This window comes from Populus alba, chromosome 2 (assembly GCF_005239225.2).
Source record: "Populus alba chromosome 2, ASM523922v2, whole genome shotgun sequence".
Taxonomy (NCBI): Eukaryota; Viridiplantae; Streptophyta; class Magnoliopsida; order Malpighiales; family Salicaceae; genus Populus; species Populus alba.
In genome coordinates, this window is record NC_133285.1 from 7,868,342 (window position 1) to 7,883,551 (window position 15,210).

A 15,210-nucleotide genomic window follows, 5' to 3' on the forward strand; every position below is an offset into this window, starting at 1 on the left:
TTGCTGATTCCTTAAGAACAACTTCCTGGTTGTTAAAAAGGTATATTTCCTCTCGTGATCATATGGTTTAAAGTCCAAACTCGTGGATTTCACCGTGCTCCACCGAGAAATTGTAACCCCGGAGTTTCAACTCATGACTAAAAAGGGACTTGAAACAAACAACTATCAGCAATTGATCCAAAGCAAGAGAGGATTTCGACTAGAATCTGAATCTGCCTCTGTTGCTTTAAGAAAAAACTAAAAAGAAACAAGCAAGGTGCTCGATTGATGTGATATTTATAATTCAACACCATTGAACGAGGCATGAACTTCTTTTTTTTAATCATGAGAGTTGGAAGTCCATTATCTGATCATTCACCATATAGTGTTTTTATTTCTTAATCATTCGTCTAAACCAGTTGACAGTCGATACAATTTTCCCAAGGATTCCATACTGAAGTTATCAAATTAATCATGCAAACGCTGATTAGGTCAGTCCCACAACCCATCTTTCTGTAGCTCGTAGAAGCTTACACTAGCTCTGCTCAATCTCTTTTGTTCTCTCCAATCCATTTGAAGGCGTGCGCTTTTCAAGGATAAAGGAAAAACCTTACGATGGAGGCGAAATATAAAGATAACAAACAAATGTACAACACGTAAATCTGATGAGTAAAAGAGGTTGTAAATGTGACATCTGAATTTATAATTTTTTAAAAAAAAAAACATAATGTTTAAAAAATTCTTACGTGTTTTTAGGAGATTTACAAAACCTTAATTACATTAAAAACTCAACTTTAATTAAAAAAAATACAAAAATATTAAAAAAAATAATCATAGAATCTATAACAATGTATGCAATTCAAGAAAAACAAGAAAAAACAACAAAATTAGTCCGAAATCAAGACCCCAAGCAAGATTTTTGATAGATCAAAATCTGATGCACAGCACCAAAAAAGCTTATATAGCAAAAAAAAAATTTCTGAAAACTCCTATAAAAATTTAAATCTGGTTTAATAATCAAATTAAAAATTATGATTTTTTTAAATTATTATTCTAGAATGTAGTAACCAGATTTTTTCTTAAATCTAGATATGTCTTATTGGTCATAAATATATTGGTTAAGTGCATGTAATTTTCCTAAGGTTGATTTTCATGTAGTTGTGGAAAATTCATAAGAAACTCATAATCATCTATTATCTCTAGTACAAATACCCGGAAAGAGAAGATGCGGAGCAAGGTCTTGACTTGGGAAAAAAAAAAAACATTTACTCGGCTTCTCTGCACCTAGGAAACAGTGACTTCTGGTTTCGCTGTCAAGCTCTCCACCAAACAAATTGAGGCCTTGAGCCAAGTCAATGGCTTTCTCTCTGCCATTACTGATGAAAAGCTAACTCTCCACACCACACACACACCCTCAATTTCTTGGACTACAGAGTGGAAAAGGACTCTGGAATGCTCAAATTCTGGCTTCAGATGTGATAGTTGGCATTTTTTTTGCTGAAATCTGGCCTGAACATGTTAGCTTCCAAGACTCGGGCATGTCTGTATTACCCTCAAAATGGAAAGGAAAAGGCGAGAGCGGCACAAAATTCTCATCATGAAATTGCAACAAGAAGATTATTGGTGCAAGAGCCTATCCCAAAGGGTACGAGGATATTGTCGAAAGAATTAATGAAACAATTGATCATCGATCCCCTCGAGACATACAAGGCCATGGAACACATACTGCAGCAACTGCTGCTGGAAACCTTGTAGACAAGGCAAGCTTTTATGGATTGGCGAATGGTTCAGCAGCTGGAATGAAGTATACGGCAAGAATCGCAGCTTACAAAATTTGTTAGCCATCAGGTTGTAACAACACTGATTTATTGGCTGCCATAGACCAAGCTGTTGCTGATGGAGTTGATGTGTTATCACTCTCTTTAGGGGGTTTATAGTGATAATTGTCAAAAAAAAAAAAAACATCTCATCCTAAAAGTTTAAGCTTAAGTTAGGTTCCTTATTTGGGGCAATCCAAAAGGGGGTTTTTGTTTCTTGCTCTGCTGGTAATTCAGGCCCTTCAATATCCTCGGTTGCCAACAATGCACCATGGATCATGACAGTAGCTGCTTGCTACACTGACCGGAGGTTTCCAGCAACTGTCAAGCTTGGAAATGGACAAACTTTTGAAGGTGCGTCTCTATATTCAGGCAAATCAACAGCACAATTACCACTAGAGTATGGAGGGACTGCAGGTGGCGAAGGAGCTACGTATTGTGTTAGTAGGTCACTGAAAAAGAAGTTAGTGAAAGGAAAAATTGTTGTTTGCGAGACGGGGGTGAATGGCCGAGCTCAAAAAGGAGAGCAAGTAAAATTAGCGGGAGAAGGATTGCTTTTAATCAACCTGGAATCTGGAGGTGAAGAGCTTTTAACAGAGACTCACATTGCCGGCAAGTTCTTTAGGAGCGTCAGCAGGTATGGCTGTCAAAAAGTATGTGAACTCGGCTAAGAGGGCAACTGCTTCGATTGCCTTCAAAGGGACAATATATGGTGATCCTGCACCAATGGTGGCTGCATTTTCATCTAGAGGGCCTAGTTCAGTAAGATCAGAAGTGATGAAGCCGGACGTGACTGCACCAGGGGTGAACATTTTAGCAGTGTGGCCACCATTGACTAGCCCAACTCGACTTAAAAGTGACAAAAGAAGCGCATTGTTCAACATAATTTCAGGCACTTCAATGTCCTGCCCTCATGTTAGTGGCCTCGCCGCACCACTTAAGTCAGTCCACAAAGAATGGTCCCCGGCAAGCAATTAAATAAGCAATAATGACAACAGCATATATGTCTTACAGACAACAGAAAATCTCCAATTGCGGATGTTGGATCCAGTAACTCTGCATCATCTACCTCTTTTTGCTTTTGGTTCGGGTCATGTTGACGCAGAGAGTGCTTCAGATCCAGGGTTGATAGACGATATTACCACAGAAGACTATGCAAGCTATTTGTGCAGCCAAAACTACACATCTTCTCAAATAACTCAAAGTGTCCAGGAGTACTGTAACTTGTCCTGATGATAAAGCTCTCCAGACTGGGGACCTGAACTACCCTTCTTTCGCCGTGAATTTTGAAGGCAAAGCACAAAATAACAGGGTGACATTCAAGAGAACCCTGACAAATGTCGGGTTCCCTTTCAGTACTTACACAGTAAAAGTGAAAGAACCCAGCGGAGTATCAGTGACATTGGAGCCTCAGAGTTTGAGTTTTGTAAAATTGGGACAGAAACTAAGCTATAATGTGACCTTTGTCGAGTCAGGAGGAAGAGATAGCGCAAGTAGTTCCTCTTCTGGATCTTTTGTTTTGGTGTTAGGAAAATGTAGTGTTAGAAGCCCCATTGCGGTAACTTGGCAGTAGTTTTAGTACATAGAATAAGAATACTTTGTTTTAGGTGCAGACAGCAGACCAAGCAGAAATATTCCAGGAAGCTTATTTTATATGATAAAAATAAAACAAAGATGCTTCACAGCCAAACAAATTTCCTAGTTTAATACTTGAGCCTAAGTTAATCTCTCCTCTAAGAAATAAAAGTTGTCGGATCTGCAATGTATGATGAAGTATTGAAAGAGTTATTATCTATACTAGGGGTATTCAAAAAAATCGACCAACCGATTAAACCGAAAAAACCGAGAACAAAATTAACCGAAAAAACCGAACTGATAAAAAAACCGAATAAACCGATTAAAAAATTAAAAAAACCACCCGGTCCGGTTCGGTTCCAATTTAAAAAAACTTAAACTGATTGAACCGGACTAAACCGAACCGGTTTAAAAAAAAAAGTATAAAAAGAACCATCCCTAACCCTAAATCCCACTTTCCAGCCGCTAACCCCCCCTTCCCCTTTTCCCCTTTCCCTTCCCTTTTCAGAACCCTAAATCACTCACTTTCTCCACTTAAGCCTTCCCTTCCCAGCCGCCACGCCTTCCCCTTTCCAAAACTCCAAATCACTCACTTTCCCCCCTCAAGCCTTCCCTTCCCAGCCTTCCCCTTTCCACTTTCCCTTCTAGTTTCACAATCCAGATGTGAGGGAACCATCATTCAAGAATGGTTCTCATCACCAGTGAGAACAATGCTTCTATAGAATTACAATGAAATTGAAATTCATGTGAGAAGAATACAGAGCGAGCGAGATAGATCCGTACTGCGCCATTGTTTAATGCTCAAACTTGAAGGGACCGAGGAGTATTTTATATGTTGGATTGAGCAGCGTCAAGGATTTAGTAGCCATCAATGAAATTTTCTCACCTTGAGAACGATGCTTCTATACAATTACAATGAAATTCATGCGAGAAAATCTCAGTAGCTCAGTGATGAAGATCAGTCCGGTTTTTCTGGTTTTTATGCTAAAAAACCGACTCGAACCGAACAAAACCGGTTCGATTTGAACCAGTTCTCGGTTCAATTCGGGTTATATTAATAAAGAATGTTATTTTCCGATTCAGTTGAATTTTTAAGGGTTAAAACCAGACCGAACCGGACTATGAACACCCCTAATCTATATGAAAAGATTTACTTGAGGTGGTGTCTACTGCTTCAGAAGTCAAAGAGAGTTGTTGTTACAGCAATCAAAAATTAAAAAAAAAAAAAATATTTTTAAATTGTTTTGATGTACTAATAAAAATCAATTTAAATAAGATTTTTTAAGACTTGATTTATTTATTTTTTACAACAAGATAAAAGATAAAAAATATCTCAATAAAACTCTTTTTATTAAATAAAATTCATTAACAATAAGATAAATTTTTTTAGTTGAAATTTAGGTAACTAACAACTTTTTCTCTTCACCTCTGTTTTTTTTATGACTCCTTCTGTTCTTTTTTTTTTTTTTTGAAATTCAAGAACTTAAACATGATTAAAATAAAATTTTGAATCAAAAACAAAAATGCCAAAATAAAAGGACCAAAGAAGAAGACTGTGGATAGTATATGGATTAAATTGTATTTTGTCAAGAGAATTTGAGATAGGCCCCGCAAGCTTCTTTTTTTGTTTCAAATCCAGAAAAAAATGATAATAACAAAAAAATTTAATCCACAATTTTAAAAAGAGATGTACTTATGAATTAGTTTTTTTAATTACTTCTTATATTTTTAAAAAAATTAATACTTTAGTTCCTTTGATTAAAAAAATATAACATATAATCTTTATTCTTTTATATTTATTTATGATCTAATCCTCACTTATAATTTTTATATTAAAGGGATGATTCAAAAATGTAATAATGATTATCTATTAAATATTTTTTATTTGGAAAAATATAAAATAATATTTTTTTAATTTTATTTATATTAATACATCAAAAAAATTTAAAAATACAAAAATATTTAATTTAAAATAAAAATATTGAAATTTTAATAAAAAATATTAAAACTTATTCTCAAATACCCCAAATACAGTAGCTAATAGTAGTTTTTTAGAAAAGAGTGTTAACCTAATAATTCACTATAAGCTTGCTAAAAACTTAAAAGTAAATCTTGTGTTTTAATCAAAGTCATAATAAATATAAAAAAATTCTATAAAATATTTTTGAAATGAAAAAAAAAAAAAAGAAAAAAAAAGAAAGAGTAAGCTGGTTTTGTTAATGTAATATCACCCAACGTAAAATTCCCATGTGGAATTGGAAAGTACCTAAATTTCTCTGTGATTTAGATTTTTACCTAAATAACGATAGCTTCCTTGCAACCTGAAAACGCCGGTGACTGTTCGTACAGTATACGTGTAACGTGGTCACTTGTCAACAAGCAAAAAATCACCTCTAATAAAAGATTTTTTTTAGTTCTTCCAGTTCCTGATTCTTTCATTCTTGTGCTTTCTCAAGGTTCCAGAAACTGACATTTCACCTTATGTTCTTTCACAAATTCTAAAAAGGTAACTCCTTCTCTCTTTGGCTCGCTGTTCCTTAAAATCTTGAGACTTTTTGCCTTCCCTTTTCTTGTTCAGGGAATTCTGGTCAAGAAAAGGGGAAAAAGTTTGAGTCTTTGAGATCTGTTTTGCATGTTTTGGTTATGAACAATCTTTCCCGTTTTAGAGAATCACACAGTTTTTTCTTTTGATTTTTGATCGTTGAAAAAATGGATAATGATCATGGCTCTCCATACCCTTATAACAATCCATATCCATACCCTCACCATCCTCCTCCTCCTCCTCCAAATTATGGGTATCCACCTTCAGATCCATGCTATCCTCCTCATCCCTATCCTCAGGGGCCATACCCTCCATACGGTGCTTACGCGTATCCACCACCACCGCAACCACCAACCCATTCAGGGCCTTTAGATTATTCTCACCAAAATCCTTCAGCACCATATCTAACAAGCCATTCAGGACCTTTAGACTATTCACACAATCCTTCAAAACCACAACCAACTGGTCATTCGAGTTCTTTAGACTATTCTCAACACCAACCACCATCACCACATCCAATAACGAATTCGGGACCTTTAGATTTTAATCGCCACTATTCTGGTCCTTTAGCAACATCACCATATGCTGCATATCCACCAGTACCTCATGTTTCAAATTCAATCCTTCAAAATTGTGGAACTTTTCATAATTACCCTTTTGCTCAACCTCAGTCGAGCCAATATCCTTCTCCTGATAGCATTTCACAATCGTCCTCTAGGGCTAATAGCTTTTCCGGTATTCATAGACAAGATAGCTCTTCATCTTTAGGAGTTGGATCATCTTCATCAAATCCCGATAAAGTTGATGCTGCTGTTGCTGGTACTTCTTCTGCATATCCACCTTTGGATGATTTAATAAGTAATTTGCATTTGAATGATACGAATAATCATCCTACTGCCCCTGCTTCCCTACCAGCGCCTTCAGTGCCTTATTCCCCTCAAAGCTATCAGGGCTCTAGTTTTGGACATGCCCCCCCACACGAATTATATGGTTATCCTAATGACTCATTTTCAATTAATTGGGAGGAGAATTATGGGGGCAGAGTTGATTCGTCTGGTCACTATCCTGCTTCTCCTTGTGCGCCTGCATCCTCCTGTAATGGATCAAAGCATGGCCAAGGTATGGAGGTTGTGCCAGTGTCGAGTGGTAAAGGGTCGTCTTTGAGGGTTTTGCTCTTACACGGGAATTTGGATATTTGTGTTTATGATGCAAAGAATCTCCCAAACATGGACATTTTCCACAAGACTTTGGGTGATATGGTCAACAAATTACCTGGAAGTATAAGTAGCAAGATTGAAGGACAAGTGTACACCAAGATTACCAGTGACCCTTATGTTTCAATTTCAGTAGCTGATGCTGTGATTGGGAGGACTTATGTGATTAGCAATAGTGAAAACCCTGAATGGACGCAGCATTTTTATGTTCCTGTTGCACATTCCGCTGCAGAAGTGCGTTTTGTTGTTAAAGACAGTGATGTTGTGGGGTCGCAGTTGATAGGAGGTGTGGCAATTCCAGTTGAACAGATATGTTCAGGGGCAAGAATTGAGGGAGTTTACCCTATTTTGAATAACAACGGAAAACAATGTAAGCCAGGTGCTTCTTTGAGAATTTCAATTCAGTACATGCCCATAGAGAAACTTGGCATTTATCAACATGGTGTTGGTGCTGGTCCTGATTATCATGGTGTGCCTGGTACCTATTTTCCTCTTAGGAAAGGTGGAACAGTTACTCTTTATCAAGATGCCCATGTTCCTGACGGGAGCCTTCCAAATGTGCAACTTGATAATGGGATGCCTTATCTGCATGGAAAGTGTTGGCAAGATATCTTTGATGCTATACGTCAAGCCCGGCGTTTAATTTACATAACCGGGTGGTCTGTATGGCACAAAGTTGCTCTGGTCCGGGATGGTGATCAGCATTCAGGTGTCACCCTTGGGGATCTTCTGAGGGCCAAGTCCCAGGAAGGCGTTAGAGTTCTGCTTCTTGTTTGGGATGATCCTACTTCAAGGAATGTCTTGGGATATAAAACTGTGAGAATCTTACCTATATTTAATTGTATAATTGTAATTTTCTGCTGTAGTTTGTGGTCAAATACATGTTCTTGGAACCACTGCTTCTGATTGTTACAATCCTTAACAAATGATTGACCTGTCTGTGATTAGTTTTGCAAATTTGATTTATGCTTGCATCTTTGATTATTGCTATTATAAAAAATGTTGCTTTTGTTGTCTGTTGTATGATTCTACTTGTGTTCATTGTGATCCATGTATGTTCTGTCTGGGCTCTTGAGGAGAGCATGAGCACTGTGTCTATTAATCAATGATTTCAAGGAAATGCCCTGCTAGATCCTCAAACTGAATTCTTAAATCATGCTACCTGTTATTATGTACTTTCTCTTTCAACTGGAAAGCTTCTTAACTCTTCCACTAAACCTCCTCACAATGCAGGATGGAATTATGGCAACCCATGATGAGGAAACTCGCCGCTTTTTCAAACGCTCATCAGTTCAAGTGCTGCTTTGTCCTCGCATTGCTGGGAAAAAACATAGCTGGGTCAAGCAAAGGGTTAGTTATCCCATAATACTACTGTTCTTTGCACTGTGTCATTGCTTAAAGCAGTGCTAGTGCCTGGCAAGTGGCAAACATACTTGATATGTTGAGCATGTCAGTTTACCAGCCATAACAAAAGCATTTGCTACAATTGTTATTAACTGCTAAAAGTGTTCAGTCAATTATACATAATTCTTTCATCAGAGATTGCAATTGCCAAGTTTATAAACCTTCACTAAATTTAGTTTACTTTGGGCCAATAGCCCTGCTATGATTAATTCGGTATTACAAGCTGACCATTGCTTGCTTTTTTTGGCTATAGTAGTTAGGAAATTTGTAGCGTATATATTCTCTTCTTCTTGATTCTCCTCCATGGTTTTAAAAGGGATTTTTCTGAAATTTATTGCTTCATGTTGGTATTTTTTTTTTTTTTTTTGCACAGTATGGTGAAGCAGGGGACTTTATATCAATCAACAATACCTGAGAGCTTTGTCTCGTTCCAGCAAGTTTTCTTTTTTTGATTTTTTTAGCAATGGAGTAGAAATTATAACTGAATTTCCTCTGCTGTTTCAAATTATCAGGAGGTCGGAACGATTTATACACATCATCAGAAAACTGTAATTGTGGATGCTGATGCTGGCAATAATAGAAGAAAAATCATAGCCTTTGTTGGTGGACTTGATTTATGTGATGGTCGATATGATAATCCTGATCACTCTCTATTTAGGACACTACAAACTGTGCACAAAGATGACTATCACAACCCTACTTTCACTGTAAGTCTTAAGTTTTACCTCTGCAATTGCACACTTGTGATTGGCTACATGATTCAGTTGTAGAAGTGTTATTTGGCATGCTATTGATGATATAAAAGATAAGCTGGCATGATCTTGTTGTTTAGATTTGAGTTTTAGAAGTGATGAAATCAACTTCTTCTTTCCTTAGTTATGAATTTGTTTAAATACTGAGCAGGGTAGTGTCGCAAATTGCCAAAGAGAACCATGGCATGACTTGCACAGCAGAATAGATGGTCCAGCAGCGTATGATGTTCTAACTAACTTTGAGGACCGTTGGATGAAGGCTGCAAAACCTAAGGGCCTTAGAAAACTAAAAACATCATATGATGATGCTTTACTCAGGATAGACAGAATTCCAGACATTATAGGTGTTTTTGATGCTCTTTCCATTAGTGAGGATGACCCTGAAGCTTGGCATGTTCAGGTAATTCGTCCAAGCCTTGGCTCAAGTGATCATGCACTAAGGTGTGATTTGTTTGAAGGGGTTGTTTTGGTCTTGGATCTGAATATAGTTTTGCTGCAATGAAACATGGGGTTGGGCTTGCAAATGAAATTGCATTTAAAGTTGTCTTATCTAAACTGCAGATTTTTCGTTCAATTGATTCGAACTCTGTGAAAGACTTCCCAAAGGATCCGAAGGATGCCCCAAAAAAGGTGAGATGTTGTTGTTGTTGTTGTTCTTTTGACAATTACAAACAAGGTAAGAGAATATCTGGCAATCCATTGCCTGTTGCTTCTCTTTTGAGCCTGTGCAAGTGTGAGCGTGTTTGTGTGTCCATGGCTGCATGTGGAAGTTGACTGAATATTCTGCTGTAACAGAACCTGGTGTGTGGAAAGAATGTGCTCATTGACATGAGCATACATACAGCATATGTGAAGGCCATTCGTGCTGCCCAACATTTTATTTACATAGAGAACCAGTATTTTATTGGGTCCTCGTACAACTGGAGTTCATATAAAGATTTAGGTGAGGAACCTTTTTTTTTATTGTATGAAAAAAATCATGTTAAAAGATGTTGCCTCGAAGACTGCATTTCATTGCCTTCCTTGCTTTCTAGCCAACATGAAAAGCATTGCAGTTTAGTAACAAAGATTGTAGTCAGTTTTGATGGCATAAAGATGTAGTGGCACCTGATTCCTCCCTCCTTATTTATTATTCAGTCATTCCCTTCTTTAAAGAAAACGTGGCAAAATAGCTTGGCATGGAGTTTAACAGGGCTCAGTTGTGAAGGATGGAGAATTGAAGGTACTAGAAAACTTGAAGTGAAGGCTAGTGATAAAGTAACGTGCAAAAGTATTAGCACAATTAAGGAACAGAAAGAATTAAATAAAATATGAATGGTGGAAGTCTCAACTTTGATTGAACAATGCTGAAGGAGGATAGATTAATTAAAAGGCACAACAATATTTATACAGAAATCTCTATCAAATAAGAAACTAAATAGAAAGAAAACAACTAAATGAGGAATAACAGAATAATTAGGATATACACACCAAGAGAGTCAAACTCTAAGACAGGCCACCAACCTGATGAATTTTCTAGTCTTTCTACACTTCTATGTTAGCAATCATGATTGTAGATCTATGTAGCTACGCTTCTCAAAATCTGCACCGTAAACACCCTCAACTCCCGGAGTGATATATTCTGTTACTTTTTTGTCCTCTAATTCAAATTATTGAACATCAGTTGCTAATCCTGGATCCTTCTGGATTGCCAGAAAAAAAAAAAAAGTTCTAAATTTTATGCTTTCATTGGGTGTCCTGCACGACTTTAAGATAGATAATTGACCTTTTTGCGCTGTTTTATGGAATGCAATATGGTGTTAGCAGACTTCACACTTGCTACTATTTCCAACAAAAATTTCCCACGTCTGAAACATCAGCTCACCAATATTCACATTTTTTTTTTTGTTCTTCTCTATCTCAACTAGATGGACTAATGCTGTAAATATCTGATTTCTATGGTTCCTGCAACATTTTTATCTAGATGCTGAACTCTTGTCATGTTGCCTTCTTGCAGGGGCTAATAATTTGATTCCTATGGAAATTGCACTAAAGATTGCCAATAAAATCAGAGCGCATGAGAGATTTGCTGCCTACATTATTGTTCCGATGTGGCCAGAGGGTGTTCCAACCGGTGCTGCCACGCAAAGGATTTTGTTTTGGCAGGTAGGCTCCAACTACGGATTTGGCAATAGAAACCTATATTTTTTTTACAGGGAAAGATGACAAGCAAGTGATATCGATGATAAAATACTATTTCCCTTTGTAAAAACAGAAAATATTTATAGAAAAAATCAGTTTGTAAAAAAGCTATTGTTAACTGTGATTCAGGGGATTGCATCATGTGACAACATGACCTACAAAATCTACTAACAAGCTAATTAGTTAACTGCTGATGTCACAGCTGACATCAGAACTAATTTGCCTAATTTCTTTATCTGTTGCAACTTTTTCTACTTGCTAGCTTCTAGCATCAGCCATTATAATATTGACTAGCTTAACTTCTTGTCTTATCATATTTACTCCTTTGAGTTTCTAGACCCAAGAACTGGACAGCCAAATGGAACTAAGATCTTTCATGAAATAGAAAATGTTTGCGTGATATGTCAGTACCGTGTTTTGTTAATCTGGGAATCTTGATGACTGCTGCAGCATAAAACTATGCAAATGATGTATGAGACGATTTACAAGGCCCTAGTGGAGGTTGGACTTGAGGATGCATTCTCACCACAGGATTTTTTGAACTTCTTCTGTCTTGGTAATCGTGAAGCTGTAGATGAATTCAACTCTTCAGGGATGCCAACTCCTTCAAGTTCTCCCATTCCTCAGGTATCTTCATTCTTGAAATCAGTTGTTTCATTCATGCTATGTATTTTGCAGTGCTTGGTACTTTGGGAAATGAGAAACCTCCTAGTGCAAAATCACGTCCTTTATAAATCCTATTATCCTACTGGTGTAGTGAAAATTTGAATTTCACACTTAGATACCTTACCACTATTTTTATACATGAGATGGCTTCCAATGCACAGCATGAGAATTTGCAGCAATTTGATGATTTTGCCACTTTTTATTTTTATTTCCTTATCTGCTTCTGTATGAACAGGGTCAGATGTTGGATCATTTGTGACCATCTAAGTTTTTCAGATTCTCCCCTGCCTTTTCTCTCCTTAATAACGTGCTGTATTGTGGCATTTCCAGGCACTTTGTCAGAAAAGCCGGCGGTTCATGATTTATGTTCATTCGAAAGGGATGATAGTTGATGATGAGTATGTAATACTGGGATCTGCAAACATAAATCAGCGTTCCATGGAGGGCACTAGAGACACTGAGATTGCAATGGGAGCCTACCAACCTCAACATACCTGGGCAAGAAAACAATCTAATCCACTTGGACAGGTAACCTTCAGTTAGATAATACAAAAACCACATTTGTTTCTGTCATGGTCGAAAACAGAAACTCAATATTTGATAATTGATAATTGATTCACTAGGAAAAGGAGTTGCTGCTGGAAAAATGGAGAATTGCATAAAATAGCGGAAAATTTTAGTTTAAAAGAACAATAATAATTAATGATCCATCGGCATGATAGTGAATGGCAGTATTGAAATGGTGAGCCAATGTACTCAGTTGCATAAAAGCTAAAGAAGAATTGTTTATTGGTGCTTGAAGAAATGTTTTTATCTGTGTACGTTTGCATGAACAAATTAAATATGAAAATAAAAATAAAAATTAGTATAAGAAATAAAAAAATTCAAAGAATATGAACTATTGTGCTGCTCAACAGCAGGACCAGCTTTTAATGTCAGTCTTTCCTGTCAACAATACATGCATGAAAAGATGACGGGAGAGATGGAAATTTTATTTATTTATCCTTCGCCCTTGCCTTGGAATGTAGTTAGAAAACCTATATGAGAAAATGAGTGTCATTGCCAGGAAATATTACTGTCCCAAACAATGATGAATTTGTTGTAGATATCTCTGGAAATTACAAAAGTATATTTACATTAGACAACTTGTTTTAAAATATCCAAAAGAACATGCTCATTTTATTTGATATTTGAAACTCTGAAATTTCTGGTATTTACCGACATGCTGTTTCTTGAACAAAATGCATCTTTTATAGATCCATGGATATCGGATGTCTCTCTGGGCAGAGCATACTGGAGTTATTGAGGACTCCTTTACAAAACCTGAGAGTCTTGAATGTGTTAGGAGAATTAGAACAATGGGGGAGATGAACTGGAAACAATTTGCTGCTGAGGAGGTATCAGAGATGAGAGGGCACCTGCTGAAGTACCCGGTTGAAGTTGATCGAAAGGGCAAGGTGAGGCCTATCCCTGGATCTGAAACTTTCCCAGATGTCGGAGGAAATATAACGGGTTCGTTTCTCGCAATTCAGGAGAATCTGACTATCTAAATAAATCTTTAACACGCAGTTTCCACTGGCTATCAGATCAAAATAGGATGAACATACGTATAGGATAGTGAGTAAACAGTTTTGAAAATACACACCTTTACTTGTAAAAAGCGCCAATAATATTGTATGTTCACCCTCACTCTGTTTTGTGGGCATTAACATGATAAATTTCACAAAACCCCTTGTATGGAGGATGGTACATCTTCAAGAAAATATTTCTTGTGGCGAACTGAGATTGAAGAGCTTGGTTTTTATTTTTTTATATTTTTGTAAAAACAGCTGGTACATGAATGTTTTACCTTGAATGTTTCACGTTTGAGAGTTTTTTATTTCAACTGATGTTTGTGAGCATTGATAGGCTGTGATTGCTGTTTTTTGAATGAAGGAAACATGCATTCATATTTCACAAGTGAATTTATGGCCATATGCCATTCATCTTCTTCATCTACCAGTTGACTTATGCTTAGGGTGCTGTGCTTTCAGACATTATAAGCTGACACTTCACCATATTCCTTTCAACATTTGGAGATCCCAATGCATGAGCATGAGAATCAGAGAGTTACCCTCACCAATTGTTTGAAATTGGATGAAAAGGGAAAAAACACCTCTCAACAAAAGCAATCACCTTGCTACCCTTCAGATATCGGATAATGAGAAGTAAAATTGCAGGAAGCATCTAATTGCTCGTGAGGTTTTCCTCCCTCATATTTCTTGCTACACTCCCTCAGAGATTGAGGAGACGACTGTCAGATCATTCTAATTATACCAACCTGACAAAAATCACGACAAAAGAGGCATGATTTTGTAATATCTCGTTAGCTGTGTTCTTGGAAATAATAATTTAAGCTGGGTTATCACTAACTGGATCAATAGCACTTTGAAAACGAGACAAAAGAGGCATCATCATCATGAGATATTAACAAGCTTTGCACGCTGGGTGTTTTGGTCCACCTCCGCTCCGAGACCAAGTCCAGCTAGCTCAGGCAGATCGACTGACCCTTGAAGCTTCAGTTCAGCAGCTGCCAGTTTGTTTTTGGAATTCCCATCCAATAAGTTCCTCGTAAATGGCTTATCTTCTTCATCTGTAACGCCCTGTTGCAATCTCAAAGCCTCGCTCGTTGAGAGAAATATTTTTTTAAATAACAATAATCTTTTGAGATGTTATTAGTATTAATAATGGTTGTGATATTGATGGTAATTGAAACGATGATAAAAGTGATAAAAATAATAGATATATAATGAGTAAAAATAAAATATCATTATTTAAAAAAAGTCATTCACATTTTTTATTTTTTTCCCCTACTTCTTTCATAAAGTAAAATTATATTTAATTTTTATTCTCATTTTTCATTCTCGATTTCATCCCATTCGTTTTAGTCAAACATCTATACAATGGAATACAATTTCATTACCATTTCAACCGTTCTATTTTTTTATTGTCAAACATTACCTAAAAATAGAAAAAGCAACATGCCACTTGAATTCCAAACTAGATCAATTTAATTTGAGCTCTATTGCATATATGTCATA

At 36.7% G+C, this 15,210-nt stretch overlaps 1 protein-coding gene and 1 pseudogene across 1 annotated transcript; both read left to right on the forward strand.

The window, feature by feature from the left end:
- Positions 1 to 1,204: 1,204 nt before the first annotated feature.
- Positions 1,205 to 3,440, forward strand: LOC118042258 (subtilisin-like protease SBT1.1; annotated as a pseudogene).
- A 2,360-nt stretch (positions 3,441 to 5,800) lies between these two features.
- Positions 5,801 to 14,015, forward strand: LOC118042299 (phospholipase D gamma 1). Its single transcript, XM_035049935.2, has 10 exons — positions 5,801 to 7,943; positions 8,361 to 8,477; positions 9,044 to 9,238; positions 9,435 to 9,683; positions 9,845 to 9,913; positions 10,079 to 10,226; positions 11,280 to 11,428; positions 11,915 to 12,091; positions 12,461 to 12,658; positions 13,387 to 14,015. Exons 1-10 carry the CDS (start codon positions 6,081 to 6,083, stop codon positions 13,678 to 13,680), a joined length of 3,459 nt encoding a protein of 1,152 aa, XP_034905826.1. The 5' UTR covers positions 5,801 to 6,080; the 3' UTR covers positions 13,681 to 14,015.
- The last annotated feature ends 1,195 nt before the right edge of the window (positions 14,016 to 15,210 follow it).